At 37.3% G+C, this 16559-nt stretch overlaps 2 protein-coding genes across 2 annotated transcripts; one reads left to right on the forward strand and one right to left on the reverse strand.

Moving 5' to 3' along the window:
* Positions 1–276: 276 nt before the first annotated feature.
* Positions 277–6502, reverse strand: RSW3 (Glycosyl hydrolases family 31 protein). The gene is made up of 6 exons (XM_007048447.3): positions 4774–6502; positions 3686–3959; positions 3462–3597; positions 2449–2659; positions 2122–2328; positions 277–859 (listed from the first exon to the last, which is right to left on the reverse strand). The coding sequence occupies exons 1-6, from the start codon at positions 6349–6351 to the stop codon at positions 494–496; spliced, it is 2772 nt and encodes a 923-aa protein (XP_007048509.3). The 5' UTR covers positions 6352–6502; the 3' UTR covers positions 277–493.
* A 180-nt stretch (positions 6503–6682) lies between these two features.
* On the forward strand, positions 6683–14061 carry LOC18611940 (BTB/POZ domain protein TNFAIP protein). The gene is made up of 10 exons (XM_007048451.3): positions 6683–7255; positions 9153–9250; positions 9355–9400; positions 9684–9766; positions 9844–9908; positions 10732–10793; positions 13176–13235; positions 13464–13496; positions 13628–13693; positions 13780–14061. Exons 1-10 carry the CDS (start codon positions 6812–6814, stop codon positions 13822–13824), a joined length of 1002 nt encoding a protein of 333 aa, XP_007048513.2. The 5' UTR covers positions 6683–6811; the 3' UTR covers positions 13825–14061.
* The last annotated feature ends 2498 nt before the right edge of the window (positions 14062–16559 follow it).

Raw genomic sequence — 16559 nt, forward strand, 5'->3', positions numbered from 1 at the left:
GCAATCCAAGTTCTTTTGATTGACAAATAATCCAAACCTAAAAGAACCACTCAACTTGATGACCCCATCACGGCCGCTGAGGTTGTCATTTGTTCAAGTGGCTGGTTCCTCCAAATTTGACAACGGATGCACCCTAGAGTCACTTCAGGTAGCAATTAACGAAAGAGATGGTAAACTATTAAACAAAGAAAATCACAAAAACAGTATGAAATTCTCTGCTCTTGTGATATCTCAAACTGTGATTGAAGCTAGAATCACTACTACTAGCACGTTCCCTTGACTAACATAAGCGTTCTAATTAAAATTTGTCATTCATGGCAGCCATAGAAATTGAAGTTGCCGAAACAATAGTTCTTTGCATAGCGCTGTGTACCAGTAAATTGCACACGGCTATGTATTTTTCTTGTGAGTTTTGTCCACTATAACTGAACTCAAGAATAACAATTACAAGAACTTTCCTTTCTTAACATTGAAATTCTTGAACCTAAATATCTTACAAAATTTTTATTGTCCAATCTTCAGCGACCCTGACACCAGGCTTGCGGATGGTTACTGCAGCTGCACCATGTCCCCCTAGGCGGAGTGGACCAAGTTCAATTTCTGCATACTTATTTCCTGGTTCAACAAGAGCACTTTTTGGCCCAGGAGTATGTCCGAGAAGAATAATCCGCTCAATAATGCAGTCAGAAGAAAATCCAGACCTGCCAAGGGAAGAGGATGCCATATTTGAAGATGTAAGCTGCCCATTCGAGAACACAAAGCGGCGATGAATGTAAGCCCCATGCATGAAGTCAAAGCTTTTTCCATCATCAAGATAGAGTTCCCCTTCAGCTGCTTGGGAACTGTTCAGAGCTATCACCTAAAACATATACAGTGATGTTAGAGCTAGAGACTCATCATGCTGAAATACTAGATAATCGTTGTCATCAATGTCAATAATACCAATAGAGAAAAAAGTTAGAGAAAACAGCAACAATCATGATCCAAGCTCAGTCATTTTATAAATTTTTGCAAAAAGATAGCTACTTCACAGTTCGATGAGATGTATTCTAATGAAAAGGAACTTTGCTGCAAGTCATAATGTGGTGCCATATTTGGCTGGATTCAACAAGTCACACACTAACTAATGAGTACCATGCTGATTAAAACAACCTAGCAGCAATAACTTATTCAAAATATCAGAGGCCATTTTTAAAAAGCACTGACAAATTCTGAGCAAACATAAATTTGATTCTTTTTTTAATATTCCAACATCACCAATTCTTTCTAAAGTGCTGTAATCTATTCACAGATTTATCCACTTTAGCCCTGCATTTTCTTGGCTATAAGAACCCTTTTTTAAATGATGAGTACTACACATTAAGACAAAAAGTTGACAACACTGAATATTAGAATGCAACATGTCACTAAAAATTACTATATCAGCATATATGAGGCTATAAACTAACTATAATAACTATCATATTAATGAAAAGCATGGATGCATTTATGCTGACATGCTAATTTTTTATGATGTGATGCATCTCAATCTGTTGGTCTCATAATTTGCAGGAAGTGCCTAGGTAATAATTTATGATTCACAAGGCTAGTTAACAAATAAGCCACACCAAGAATCTATAATGGTTTCATATTGCCATATGTGGATTTATTCCTTCATAGGATAATATTAAACATCACAATTTTGCAGTAGGCATCAGCTAGAACAGAAAATTTGTGGGAAATCTTCTTGATCAGCTTGTTAGTATCAAATAGTGTTGATATTTACCCACAGTCATTTTCATATTTGAAATGGCACATTTAGTTGTGATTGATTTTTAAGAATTTTTTGCCAAAGTACAATTTAGGACCCAAAAGGCCAACACAGTGTTAAAGACTCAAGGAACACTCTATCAACAAAATTGATGAAGTGCTTACAAGCTTTAGTCGACTAGTACTGTGCTTTAGTGCCTATGCACATACCATGACAACATTTGGGCCACCAGAACAGCCTACCCGTGCTAGAAAATACAAATTGGTAAAAATAACACTATTGCAAGGAAAGAATACCTGGAACTATTTTACACCAACTGTAAGATATAGTCATGAGAAGACTGGAAGCGCTAGAAAGTATCAATTACATACCAGTGTATAAGGATCATGCACCATTTGAGTGGAGCCTCTACGGAACCGGTCTTTTCTTGGTAAAATAGTGCCAGCTCTTTGGAAAGCAGGAATGCTCTCTTCTGAAACTTCAAGCTTATGGATCTTTCCCCCCTTATATGCAGAGCCAGTTCTAAAGTCATACCACAATTCCTTCCCAGGCAAATACACAGATGCATGTTTAGCCCTCTGTATTAAGAGAAAAATTATGATACTTCAGTTATTTACAGGGCAAGAAGATAAGAAAAGCAACAGAGAAAATAAGAAACAGAAAAGATAGAAGGTTAAAGATCCAGTTAACAGCAGTACCTCACTAAAGATCCCTTGCACCAATAGACTGTTTCCAACCATGAAAGCTTCATCGTTACTGAAAGTTGCTTCATCAGATGGGAACTCCATCCATAATGGACGTACAACAGGAACACCGGTAACATTTGCTTCTCTGAATAACGAGTAAAAGTATGGAAGCAATGTATAACGAACACGTATGGCATCTCTCATAAGTTCTGTATTTCGTTCACTGAAATAAGATAAAACTCATTACTCTGCAGATCATAGAAGTAAATACATAATGAAAGTAGAGATATATTGTATGATAATAATATCAAGCTCATTATATCTTAAGCCTTTCCATTGACAACAACACTCACAAATACACCTGCAGTTCATACAACCACAAGTTCACAGGTGGGATACAAGTATCCTGAATAACAATGGTAAAAATTCAGTAGCATTTGCAACATATTGGGAAAATGAGCCATCACAAGAATTAGAATGAGAGCTGGAATTTCGAACTTCAATAGTATTAGGCACAGTAGAACTCTGTCAAAGTGGTTCTACTACCAGGGGTTTTTTTTTTTTTTTTCAAGAATCAACCACCGCAATTCTTCCAAGAACATCTTTAAACACAACTTAATGCAGTTTCCATAATACAAAGGTGGTCACAGTGGCCATCACCCCCAAAATACACGTCATGCTGCTGACCAGAATTTAATTCGGATGCACTCTCTTGAGATTCAAATGACAAGCATACAAACAGTGAAAAACAAGTAGAGCTTACTTTTCAATGCAATAATAATATATTGCAACAATTTCAGAAACTAGTTAAGTTGTAAGTTGTAAGGGATGAGAAACAGATGAAAAGGTGAACAGCACAATGCTCCTAAGATAGGGTAAATTTAGCTTTGGTGAAGAAACAAGCTTAATATGCGTTTGTGATTTTACATGTTAGGAATATTCTATATAAATGCACGTGCTAAAAGTAAATGCTAATCCATCAAGACACCGAGAGTAGAATTACATGGATGTTAAAAATATCATACCCAAACAACCAAGGCTCTCGTCTTTTTGTGTCATGATGGGCATGACCTCTAAAGAAAGGATAGTAAGCACCAAGTTGATACCAGCGCACTAATAGCTCAGGCTCAGGATTGCCAAAAAATCCACCAACATCAGCACCTGTGACAATTTATCTAGCATCATTATTTCGGGGGAAAAAAGGCATACTAGGTTAACTTTTTTTCTTTAAAAAAAATGGCAGGCATACCGGAGAATGACATTCCAGTAAGACCAAGCGTCAAAATCATTGGGACTGAAACCCTGAGCTGATCCCAATCTGCCGTATTATCACCAGTCCAGACTGCTCCATACCTTTGACTTCCAGCAAAGAATGCTCTGGACAAAACAAAAGGTCTGTCCTTACCATCTCCACGCTTTACAAGCCCGTCAGATGTTGCCATGTGGAAGTAATAGCCATAGGCATTATGTAACTCCCGATGTTCCACTCCCCCAAGATGCAACGCATCTCTGGGCATTGTCACCTAGAACCAGTAAAAGTTTTGTCAATGTGCTGTTTCAGCTGCCAGTCTGCATTATGAGGAGTTAATACACACACACACAGTCTAGAATTTCTACAATTTTGAAGTATTGCTGCCAAAATTAAAGGATACTCAGCAAGAACTTCACCATCTTCATAGAAATGCATTTTTTGGGTTATTAATAACAACTTAACATGATTATCAGCATACATTTGCATTCCAACATTGGATGAACAGAGGAACTCTCAGATGAAAAAAAAACCATTTCACTCGACTTAATTTGGAAAAACCAAAACTATTATGATCAATGGTCTTTACTTATCTAAACAACAACAATTGAAAAAGAAATAAAAAGCTGCACATTACTTTCCATTACAAGCTGTACAAAATTAAGGGTTGAATTTGTCACAAATACGTCCAATACAACTGTAGACCATCAAATTCCAAAGTCCTATATAAATACTAATCTCTAAAGGTCATTATAGTAATTTTATCATTAATGAAATATAAAATAACCTTGTAATTAAGTTACTCAACTCATTTCTTCCTTTCTTTTTTTTTCTCTCTCCATTACCTTTGCCCCAGTCTCTCCATTTTTTTCCCGTAATCAAATTAGTTCTCTTCATCTTCCTCTGCAATTATCTGTCTCTCTCACATGGGTGGGCGGCAATAAGCTAGAGTGTAAAATTGAATGATAGCTAAGCAGAATATGCATTAGCTATTTAACATCAATAACAGAAAAGAGGATAAGAAAATAACAAAAAGATAAAAAAAAAATGAATAGAAAAGAAAGACTGCATTAACAAAAGTGGCATACCTCTGGTCCATTAAAGACAGAAGGCTCGTTCATGTCATTCCAAATGTACAATGAAGGAGTTGAACCAATATAATTTTCATAAGAAAACTTCCCACCCCACCATGATCTAATCTCTGGATTCAACATATCTGGGTACGAAGAGGAACCTGGCCAACACCACCCATCATAATCCTTCCCAGTTGCATCCTTAACATAATATCCCCTCTGAGTTGCATCCTTGTGCAACTGAAATGACTCATCACGCTTAATATGTGGATCCACAATTGTCACCATATGCCTACCTTTGGTCGCCAACTTCTTTTGCATCTCGTCTGGATGTGGGAACAGTAACTTATCCCATGTAAAATACCTCTTTCCATCAGTATGCTCAATATCAAGCCATAAAACATCATATGGAATATCATGCTCATCAAACTTGGAATCCACATTCTCTACATCCTCTTCATCCCGGTAATTCCACCTACATTGATGATATGCTGTAGCAAACAGCTGTGGCATTGATGGCAGACCTGTCACACTCGTGTATTGCCTGACAACATCCTTTGGCCCCGGCCCAACAAAAAAGAAGGTATCTACAATCCCAGCCTCACTCATCCAAAAGGTATCAATCCGACTCTGCAAAGTGGGCATCAAAAGCCCATCTTCTGCATCCCAACCATTTGCCAATACATCAATCTGCATCTCTGCAGCATTCAACCAGAAAAACCCGGAACTTTTTCCAGATTTCCCGTGTGATACCATGAATGGAATGGAACCATAAATCCCAAAGGGCGAATCATGAACATACTCAAAAACATCCAAGTTAAACAATCTATAAGGCTCAGATTCATCAACCCCAGGTCCCCTAGTGGGTTTAAGAGCAAAACTAGTTGCATGTTCCGGTATTCCATAGACAAAATCAGACCCGTAAAAGGAAACATCGAAACTAATCGACTGTGGACCGTATGGCCTCGTATCAGTATGCCCTCTAAACCTTTCCTCCCAATCCTCATCCTCTTTTTTCACTCTCAATTGTTCAAAGTCAAATAAACCATGTGAATTCAATGAAACTACGCGTCGATTACCTGCTTTCTCCCTAACGTAAATCTCAAATGGATCGTGCCTGAGGACTGCCTCGTAGCCGTCCGATAAGTAGACCACGGAAGAAAAACCCCCATCATTACCGTCGATTTTCTCCTTGGAAGCGCTCTGTAACCAGAGCTTTTTGGCCTCGAATTCGGGGATTATAACATCGGAAACTTGGAACCGTTTCTTGGGTGGGTCCAACGAGGGATCTTCGTCGATCTTGAGCCGCATGATCCCATCTTGGTAGACTGAAAGAGAGAGAGTCAACGGCTTGATTTGATCTCCGTCTTGATCATGCGGAGCCTTTGGAATGAGCTGAGCAGTAAGGTCACCATCGGAGATGGAAACATCGTGGGCGATTAGAGTGCAGGCGCCGGGTTTGCGAGATCGAGCTCGCTTGCAGAAGGGGGTCTGATTGCAGTTTCTAAACTCGTCTTTTTTCCAGGAGTGTACTGTTTGGGAAGCGAGAAAGAGGAGGAAAATGAGGAAGATCTTGAAGGGTTTCATTTTCATGGGAGTAAGGTCATGGAGAATGGACTATAAACTCTGGGAATAGAAATGCAGTGAGAGTGTTGTTACAATGTGGTGAACAACGTAGCGAGTTGCTGATGTTCTCCATAAGTCTTTACTCTTTAGAAAGTTGGCCTGGAAACTGGGAAGCGATTTTGGGCTCAGCCCTTCGATATTGCTCTCACTTGAACATATAGGAGTGTGAGTGACCCGCCTCAACAATAAAACACGACCCATAACCCGATCCAAATTGTCACAACTTGAACGAGCCCAAATTCCAAAATATCTGCGGTTGACATGAAAAAGGGAAGGGTAATAAAGCCGAGGCGACGCCCAAATTTATCCATTGCTGTCTGCGCGGGACTCTGCCGCCTTACAAAAGGAGTAAAACCCAATAATACTCTTCACTCTTGGTCATTGTTTCTCAGTTGAGTTTCAAAATTCAGAACCAACAAACAATAACATGGCTTCCTCAATTTCCTTAACATCCACTCCCCCTTCCACCTCCCCTTCTTACCACCATAAAAACCCATTCCCTTCATTTCCAGTCTCAATCCGTATCTCAAGCAACAGCTCTGCCTCTGCACTACTCCCTCTCTGCTTTGCTGCTAAGTCCCAGACGGGTGGACCCGTCAAGAAACGGTCGTCCTCAGTGGCAGGGAATAAGAAGAGGAGGAAGGGGAGAAGCGGGGATGATGATAATTTGAAGGAGCTGAGTTTGAGGGATGTTGCGATTGTGGAAGAAAATGTTGATGATGATGAAGGGTCATCTTCTTCTTCTTCTTCTACTACTGCTACGCATGCTTTAGCTTATCATCCTCCGCCGCTGCCCAAACCGCCTGCTGGGTTCGTGGTTGATGATACTGGCAGGGTTCTCATGGCCTCAAACAAGAGAATTGCCACTATGGTGAGTCTTTCTTTTTGAAACTCTTGGTTGTAACTTCTATTCCTTAGCTAAAGGTTCGTTTATTGATTTTGCAGCTTCTTTGTTTCCGAAAGTGAAAAGCAGAAAACATAAAAAGTAATAATACTATAATGATATTTAGTTTTGATTTTTTTTAAAAAAAAATTAGAATTGTAAATTTTTGAGCCGAAAATGCATATCTTTAGTTTTATATAGATTAATTATGCTAGAAATAACTACTCCTTGTAGAATATTGTATAATATTAGACTTGTCTAAGCATTAAGGAAAAGCTTCTCTTTTGCACATGTAAACATGATATATGGGGTAAATCAATCATAGATATTTCAAGAAGTGGAGTAGTATTCGGGTAGATGACTTAGTGTTGTTAAATTTTGTTATCATCCACATGCTTCTATCACTAGGAATTTATATAACAAATCACTGACGTTGACATATGAAGCTTTTCTCATAACCAGAGAAGCTGCCTTGGATTTTTGAAGTTACTTGTTGATGATTGACCAGCTTGGCTATATGTGGTTATGGTTGTAAACAAGTTGAGTTGAGCCCAACCTAGCACCATTACTTGAGTTTGGCTTACATGCTGAACACAAAGAGGTGTAGCTACCGGCGGTCAAGTAAAAAACAGCCGAGAAAAAAGACCAAAATACTCAAGCTTAGTGTTCTTTGGCTGAGCATCCTTGTTGATATGACTCAATATAAGAAAGAGTATGAGTTTGTGTCAGATTACAGCAGGTGCCAGGCAGGGTAGGCAATGCCACCAACTTGGCCAAATCAATGCCCTAACCATAGCATCATGCTTGTAATTGTGTTTTTAATATAGAACAGGAGAGAAAGAGGGAGAAAACAAAAAATTGGAAGAAATCACTAGGAAAGGTGAAGAGATAGAGGAATTTACAGGAGAGAAACAGGTAGAACCAAGGGAGAGGGAAATTTTAAAGTTACTTATTTCCTCCTCTTAGTAATCCATAATCTAACACATAGGTTACACCCTAAGCTCTAATATGTATAAATGTAAACTACTACCTACGTCCCATTTTTATTATCCCTACTTGACTTTCATAGAGTTTAAGAAAAAAACTGACTTTGGTATATTTTATATTAAAGCTTAATTTTTTTGAAAAAAAAATTGGTGCTCCATGGTTTTTAATTCCAAAAAGTAAAAAAAAAAATCATGACAAATAATTGCGGAATATAGGAAAAGTTAGAGTATTAGGTGTTCTGAACAGGAAAGAGGACATAGTTTTGGGACATACCAAAAAGATGGGCAAAGAAAATGGGATAGAGGAAATATTAAATATAACCTTAAATACTAGAAATGACAATAAAGCCCTAAAAAGTATAACAAAGTAATTAAATGAAGGCTTAAAAAATTTTAATTCTACAATCAGCCTCTTCTTGTCCTGCATCATTACAACATCAGTTTAACTGCAGCTTAATTGCAGCTGTGTGATAGCAGCTGTGATGTTTAGTGGACAAATCTAGCCAAGTCCTTTGATTACGTAAAAGGCTTGACTTATCTCGTTGCTATTTGTGTATCTTGCTCTCCCACTCTGCTCTATCTGATTCCAGTTGTTTTGATCAGACAAGTCACCAAATTTTCAACTATACCTTGACTTACATCTATCTTTGGATTAGAATGTGGCAACAAATCTTTTAAATATAGATGAAAGAGAGGTTAGAGGGGTACAGTAAGTATTTTGGTTTAATGCTCTCCATGCTCCTTCAAGTAAAATAGTCAATGCTTGTCATAAATTTTTCATAACTTGTTCTAAATGAGTGATTTTCTTGCTATTTCTTTGTTCTAGTAAACAGGGTAAGTACTTCGTTTCTTTTCATTTTTAAATTTAGTTAAAGAAATTCTAAAGAAATTATGGACAGGTTGATTCTGCCAACAACAATCCATTAGAGTGTGTTATAAGGAGGGTATTCGAAAGTTCTCGGGGGGATGAATGTATGCTGCTCTGCCCAGTTGACACGTATGTATTGTTGCTGCTCTAATGTGGCTGTGTAATTCATAAGAAAAATATTTGACATTAATTATTTTTTGTTCTGGTATTTGATAAGAGTTTGGTTTCTGCAGGCCTGTTCAGATATTAAAGAGCACAAATATTGATGGATGGTCAGCTGTATGTTTCCTCTTCCACATTGGTTTTTATTATTGCTTGAATCTTTCAGACTTAATTTGTAATTGAACTATATAATTTTTCCCATGTAAGAATTATTCTAATAATTTTTCAATTTATTTTTTAATAGCCATTGAAGTGACTTTTGAGTATGTAGAATTCATTAATTGTTGTTGCTATATTATAGAAGTGAAAATCCCATCTCATCCATAGAAAGAACTATATTCTTTCCCTCATCCCAGGGACAACAGCCTAATTAACCAACCTACATGCTTCTTTGTTTCAGGTCAGTGATGAAGAAGTTGAAGCTATTCTTCCTACAGCTGCATATGCTCTTGCAAAAATACATATGCATCTGGTCCATAGTGGGTATGTTCATAAAATTAGTATAGCTTGTTTCTCGATTTCTTGATAGTATATATTCCAATATCTTTGTGTTGCATCAGATTCTGTTACACAGCTCGGGGAGGATTTTGCTACTCAGAAGATGACATCTTTGATTTCCGCTCAGGCAATCTCTTCCTCTCATTGCTTTATGCTTTTGAGTTATTTTGGCTCTTATGATTTTCCATCATTAGGGTTGACTGGACATTCTTTAAAGTTAATGTCATGCAGACTTCTCTGAACTTTAAATGTAGGGTGAACTTTAGAAATCTGCCTATGCAGATTCTGTGGCAGTGTCAAAAGTGAAAAGTACTTTTCAGGTTTTGGAATTGTAGAGAATCTAATTGTGACTGAAGCAATAGCTTCAAAGTTGCTGAATCTTACATCTGAAAGGAGTATCCAAGTTTGAAGCTTCCTCTTCCCCAATATAACCATATATAAAGAGAAAAAAATATTGAAATTACTCCTTGTGTCCTTGTGGGTGAAGGGAAAGGCAAAGAGAGGTAGAGGTAGGGCATTCTGACTATCCTTTTTTGGAACTAAAAGGCAAGTGAATGGTAGCAGCACCTTACCACTCATTTCCCCCTCCTTTTTCTTCCACTGATTTGCAGAAAATTGGGGAAGAAGATTCCTCTTTTAATGAAGCTTTCTGATCTCCAGATGCCATCCTGACGATTAATTTTCTCTCATCTTATCAATTCCTCTCCTTTATAGAGTCTAAGCATTATTGTGGACAGGTTGCTTCGGAGAATTGGGTTAGAAATTATTTGGCGTTAGGATTCAAGAGTATGAAGAAAGGGGTTAGGCTTAGGGTCTGGGTCTGCTGCTCATTTTAGACAATAGTGATTTGCTTTCTTTAGTTTTCCCTGTATCTTCTGACACTGTCCAATACTTATTATGTATCTGTTGTGTGATATGATATTTTTATGCTTGGTGTTTAAATTTTGCAGATGATGGTCAAGATATAGATGGCCTGCCAACTGAAGGCATAGAAATTACGTGCTTCCATCTGGTAATAACCCTCAATTTTCTATGCATTTCAAAGTTTCATCTGAAGTTGAAGTGGCTTGCATAAGTGTCTTCAAAGATCTGCACTGCTGCATCTACATCATGATTAAGAATTTTTAAACTCTATTTTGTTGGCTAATTTGCCCTTTATGTTTAAATGATAATCTTGTGATTCATAATAGTCAAAGCTGTAGGTAAAAATTGATTTTCTATTTTATTGGCAATCTCATATGATGTAGGGAACATGGAGGTGTAAAAATTGAACATCTGATAATCTGGAAACTCAATAACAGTGAAATTGTCAGGGACAATTTAGGGATTTATATTCTGACTATTTGGCTCCAACCATATAGAGCTTGTGATGTAGAACAATTAAACTCAAATCTCAAACTAAGTTTCCAAGAAAATAGTCTGAAACTCAATTTCAAAATCTCAAATCTGCAGTCACACAATAAAACAAATTCCACCAAATAAATAAAGAAAATTGCAATAAAATAAATCCAAGAAAGCCCAAATAAAAAAATAAAACTATTTTCTCATTTTGCACCCAGTGTAAACATTTTTCCAAAATTTGGAAGGTTGGTCCTCTATCAACATGTTTCCTATTCCCTCATATCTGCTTAAAAATCATTGGCCATCATGTGCTTTTCCTGCTGAATAACATTGTTGTAATCTTCCTGTCACTTTTATCATTTTCATTTTGGAGCAAAGCTGTCTTCACTTTTGCTAAATCTGCTTTGCTCTGTGATGCATTGGTATAACTTTGTATTTTTCTTTATTGTAGCCATTTCTAGCTTGTTACGATGTCATTTGTTTCTAGTATTATTATCCTAGTGCCTTATCTATTTATTCAACCAAATGTTAAGGGCCACTTCTTTGTATTTTCAAATAAAGGTGCCTCTTTTAATGGCTGATAGCACTCTTTGTATTTCCTCTTTCACCGCTTAGTCTGTGTTCATAGATATTTGTAACTCACAGTCCTGTCAGGGAAATTGTGAGTGGTCATGTCATATCCTAGGAATATTAGTGACACATCAGCATATGCTGGATATATTCCTTGCCTTGGGAAATAAAAGTTATATAGCACGTTGAGACTCTATCCATGCTTTTTGTAAACCTCCTTGTTGATCCATTTGTGGGAGAAATATTGCTGAGTATTTTATGAGTTTATTATTTTTAAGGTTTGGGAGTTAGATCCTTATATTTTTAATTTAGTGTTTAGTTCTTTTTTAATGCCCATGCTTAGCCTTTGCTTAGTAGGGTTGCATCTTCGTTTGGGTATTTTGAGCAAACCTTATACTTATAAATGATAATTAGGCTTTTATTCTTCTTTTTTTTAATTTTTTGGTGGCAGTAACTCTTGCTCATAAAAGATTGACTGTTTTATCATCATTTTCCTACCCTATCTTGACTTGAATCGCTGTTAAAATTTGATGCTTTATGTAAGAGCGGTGTTGACTTGATATGTATTTGGTCACACCCTATGGCCTATAATATCGTAGTTATGGTTTTAAAGCCCACAGAGATGCTTCTAAAAGCACTTTATACTGCAATTTATTGAATATATTTTCCATGCTCATGCTTACCTTTTGCATACAAGTGTTGCATCCTCTTTTGGGTATTTTGAGAAAACCTTTTCCTTATCAATGATAATTAGATTGTTTTTCCTTTTTTTCTGTTTCTTTTGTATTTTTTTTCTTACGAACTCTTGGAAGATTGGGTGTGTTAGCATCATTTTCTTACCCTTTGTTGGCTTGAAGTTGCTGTTGACAGTTGATGCTTTCTGTTAAGAGAGTGATGCGGACTTGATATATATTGGGAAGGTTCTGATGCCTTGTGACCTAGAATATTGTACTTATTCTTTTAACTCCCACTCATGGAATAAGATAAAATGCATGTATCTTGCTGCGGTTGATTATCTTTTTCTTTTCCTGATAAGTTACTGCCCATTATAAGTTAGCATTTAAAAGTTACACATATTATAGTAATTGGAAGTTCTCTCTGTAGAAGATAGTTGTTCGAGATTGAGGTGGGAAGAGGGGGGGGGGGGGGGGGGTTGTGGGGGTGGTTGAGATTTAATCTCTTCAAAGTGGAATGCTGTATCACTAATTCTAGATAGAGGGCATCTACTTAGTCAGAAGCTATGGGAATGAAATGTGCTATTGAACCTCGCTTTTTTTTTTTAAAATGGAATTCCATTAAAGATTCTTTAGTAATCTTATTTAAGGTCCATCTATGGATTCGGAAAGAGTTTTTGCCACATATACAGTAAAAAAAGTTTTGGCTATGTGAAAATGTGGACATTTGAACGGAGGTGTATGTAACATAGTCATCATTATTATCATTTAATTTGACACTTCTTGCCAAATCTTGATTTTCTATGCAGGATGGTTCACATTACATGATTTATACACCCTCTGATCCACTTCTATTCGTTGCTGTCAAGGTAGCTATAAGTATCCTTGAAGGAATTACTGTTTCAGACTTGGAATGTGGTTGGACTTCCAGTTTTTGATTGAATTATATGCTAATGTGTCTAAATTCGGGACTTTAAAAGCATGTCTACAAGCTAATAGCTTGAGAACTACTTAAAGGGGAATAAAAAAGAGAAGGAAATATTATGAAGATTACAGTGAAGTAGGAAGCTCATAAAGCTGGGTTTCATTTTCTGCAGGATCAGAATGGAATGCTGCAAATTGCTGATGACGTAAGCAACATTTTCATTTTAAAAATATCCAAGTTTTTTCTTTTACTACATTCTCTATTCCTGTAGATTATAACAAAATGAAAAATAGTGTTATATATTCATTCTTTTAAGTTGTGTGTATGCACTAACAGGATCTCCTGGAGGACCCTGCTATCATGAGTGCCATTGATGAAGAAACTGAGTTCAACGCCTTGGTGGTATGTCATGCTACTAACTACCTTGTTGTCAATCTGCTGCTGAAATGACCTAATGCTTGTTCTGGCTTTTATTCCCATTTTTGCAGGAAGAAGAAGCTGCACTTCTTGAATCATTGCTAGGTGAAAGATGAGCAGGTCGCTCACATCAACTTTTATAAGTTGCCCAAACTGTGCTTCTTTGGAAGTGGCCCATGAATTGTAACTTACTATGCCTACCCTTAAAAAATTCCACCCACTCATTTTCCAAGAAAATTGGAAGTGAGAGGGGAGTAACAAGATTGAGAAAGTGTAAATGATAAATTTTGTCTAAATTCCGATGATGTATAATTCAATAGTGAATTAAGAAGGTGATCTTCCATTTAGTACAATCAAGGATCCCAACCTGTCATTTTGATACAATTAAAGGCATATCTACAACTGTGTGATACAGGTGCTGTGATAGATATTATTAAGTAATTTCTACAAATAATAATTTCAAATTTATGTACAATTTTTTTCTTTTTCTCAATCAAGTTGTGAATTTATTAAGGATAAATACTCGTTGCAGAGTAAGATGCATAGTCAAAATGTGAAGCTAACACCAGCCAGGATTCCACATCTCCACAACACTGGAAGCAAATCCCCTTTAATCCCAGGAATTACAGCTATAGGAGTTCCTACACTGCAAAATAACTTGGCTGGAAAAATATAGGTCGTATTTACCCTACTCAGCAAACAGGTACAGTTCAACCGTCAGGGATGACAGCAAGAACAGACGACCCACAACCTCCCGATATGGCAGCAATATTCACACACTGAAACATGATGAAGATGATGGCAGTTTCAATGATAAAAATCCCTTCTGGAATGGCAATTCTACCCAGCAGGGAGGTAATAGTGACGGCAAATAATAGGATCAGCTAGGTTTTTCTAGCAAGGTTTTTCCTTTGGGTCGATAAGCAAAGCTTCAACTGCTGCAAATGGAAGGCTATCGTTGGCGATGAAAAGGGAAGAGGGGCGTTTGTTGGCAGAGGAGGTTTAAATGGAGACCATGAAGGAGAGAAAAGAGGTTGTACAGTTTTAGCTGGAATCATGGCTCCTGGGGATTGTCCACGGAGGAGGTTTAGTTTATTTTGTGTGTTTTTTTCTTTATATATATATATTGTGGAATAAATAGGAATTTAATAGGTCAAGAAACTCCTAAATTGTCAGCTGATGGAGACTCAACAATATGCAATTCCAACAATAGATCTTCATGATTAATGACCATTCAATCGACATACTAATAGCTTCACATAAATGTGAATAAGACTGCAGTTCCAGTCTCCATTAGTCAACTCCTTAATATCTCAAAGCAAACGGGCATTCGGATCCAACATTGAATTATTATGCTCAATCTTCTGCAGGGCTAAAAGAGAATCAGATTCAACATGAACAGCCCTGTAACCCTTGTCCCAACAGAGCTTTTGTCCTTGATATATACCCCACAGCTCTGCAGGAGATGCCAAGTTTGAAAATAAATCCTACCATCCAATTCCCATTCGCATCACGTGATATACCTCCAGCGGCAGCCAAACCCGGGAGTTCTTTTGCGCTGCCATCTATATTTATCTTCACATAGGGACTTCTCGGCTGCTTCCAAGAGATAAAATACCTGTTGCCATCCATTACTCGGCCACTTGAAATTGTCATCAAATTTACTTAAATTCCTCCAGTACCATAGGAACCACAGTGCATGGATGAAGAACATAATCCAAGGAAGATTTTCATAATTCACAGTATTAGATATATTATCTAAAACCCAGCCTTTTGATTTCTTACAAAAGAAATCTTCCTCAGTACTACATTGTAACCAAAATAGTTTTAGCTGGTCTGCAGTCCCTGAGAGCATGGGAAATGTCTTCCACACATGCACCACATCCAAAGCCTGCTGCAGAAGAGCCCAGACTTCTAAAAATTAACCAATCAGCAGTGGGCAAATATTGATGGAGGACTCTCCATAGAAAAACACGAGCGTTTCTTGGACTCGTTAGCCCCCATAGTTGATTCCAGAAACTGGCAATAGGGGTTTCCTTATCCATTTGCACCTCATATGCAGTTTTCACCGAAAACATTCCACTACTCGTTAATCTCCAGTAACTCACATGTTCCTCAACAGTGCATGAATATATCTAGGTATAGAATACGTCCAGTACAATGTTTTTGGGTCTATAATCAACTGAATGAATTCTGGGGTCAAAAAACCAAAAAAGACGTAAATGAAATTTAGAACCCTTTAATTTCAATTTTTTTACCAGTGACAATAGACCCAAAAAAAAAATCCTTACGAAGGCGATGGATTTGCTGGTGACAGACAGGATAAATCTGGCATACAAACAATGGTGGCAACTTTTATGCTTCCATAATCATTCCCTTATTGCGATCCAGAACTCTCCTCCGTTTGTTATTTTTTTTTAATATGTAATATATAGTAAAAATGGTACATTCTTCCTCCACCAGTTCATCTCTGCTATGGAATCCACAATAAACGTACACAGCAATCATCACTCATCCAGCAAGCAACTAAGTTACCATCCATCCTAGGACAGGTCATTTCAGGATGAGGTTTTCTAATTTTTAACTTGTCCCACAAATTCTCGTAGATAGAAGAATCCAGTGACTACCACTGGAATGGATAGTAATGACCCCAGATAGGAGAATGTTTTCCAATGGACTGCAACTATCCATCTACCTACCTGGCTCATCCATAACTAAAGAATAACCTTTGCAAAACCGTCCAAGCCAGAGCTGCCTCAGTCCTCCATTCTAGTATCAGCAAACTGAAATACTACCAATATAGCAATAAAGTTTCAAGCCGACATCTTTAACTAGAGCACTCTCTGTGTAA

This window comes from Theobroma cacao, chromosome 1, assembly GCF_053813885.1.
Source record: "Theobroma cacao isolate CCN51 chromosome 1, ASM5381388v1, whole genome shotgun sequence".
Classification (NCBI taxonomy): domain Eukaryota; kingdom Viridiplantae; phylum Streptophyta; class Magnoliopsida; order Malvales; family Malvaceae; genus Theobroma; species Theobroma cacao.

Excerpts from the sequence above, each read along its gene's own strand:
- RSW3 (XM_007048447.3), bottom strand. The coding sequence starts at position 6,351 with ATGAAAATGAAACCCTTCAAGATCTTCCTCATTTTCCTCCTCTTTCTC. Across the intron at positions 2,660-3,461 it reads CGAGAGCCTTGGTTGTTTGG|TGAACGAAATACAGAACTTA; the intron begins GTATGATATTTT and ends ATCTTATTTCAG. Across the intron at positions 860-2,121 it reads TGCATGATCCTTATACACTG|GTGATAGCTCTGAACAGTTC; the intron begins GTATGTAATTGA and ends TATATGTTTTAG.
- LOC18611940 (XM_007048451.3), top strand. The coding sequence starts at position 6,812 with ATGGCTTCCTCAATTTCCTTAACATCCACTCCCCCTTCCACCTCCCCT. Across the intron at positions 9,401-9,683 it reads ATATTGATGGATGGTCAGCT|GTCAGTGATGAAGAAGTTGA; the intron begins GTATGTTTCCTC and ends TCTTTGTTTCAG. Across the intron at positions 13,497-13,627 it reads TGCTGCAAATTGCTGATGAC|GATCTCCTGGAGGACCCTGC; the intron begins GTAAGCAACATT and ends ATGCACTAACAG.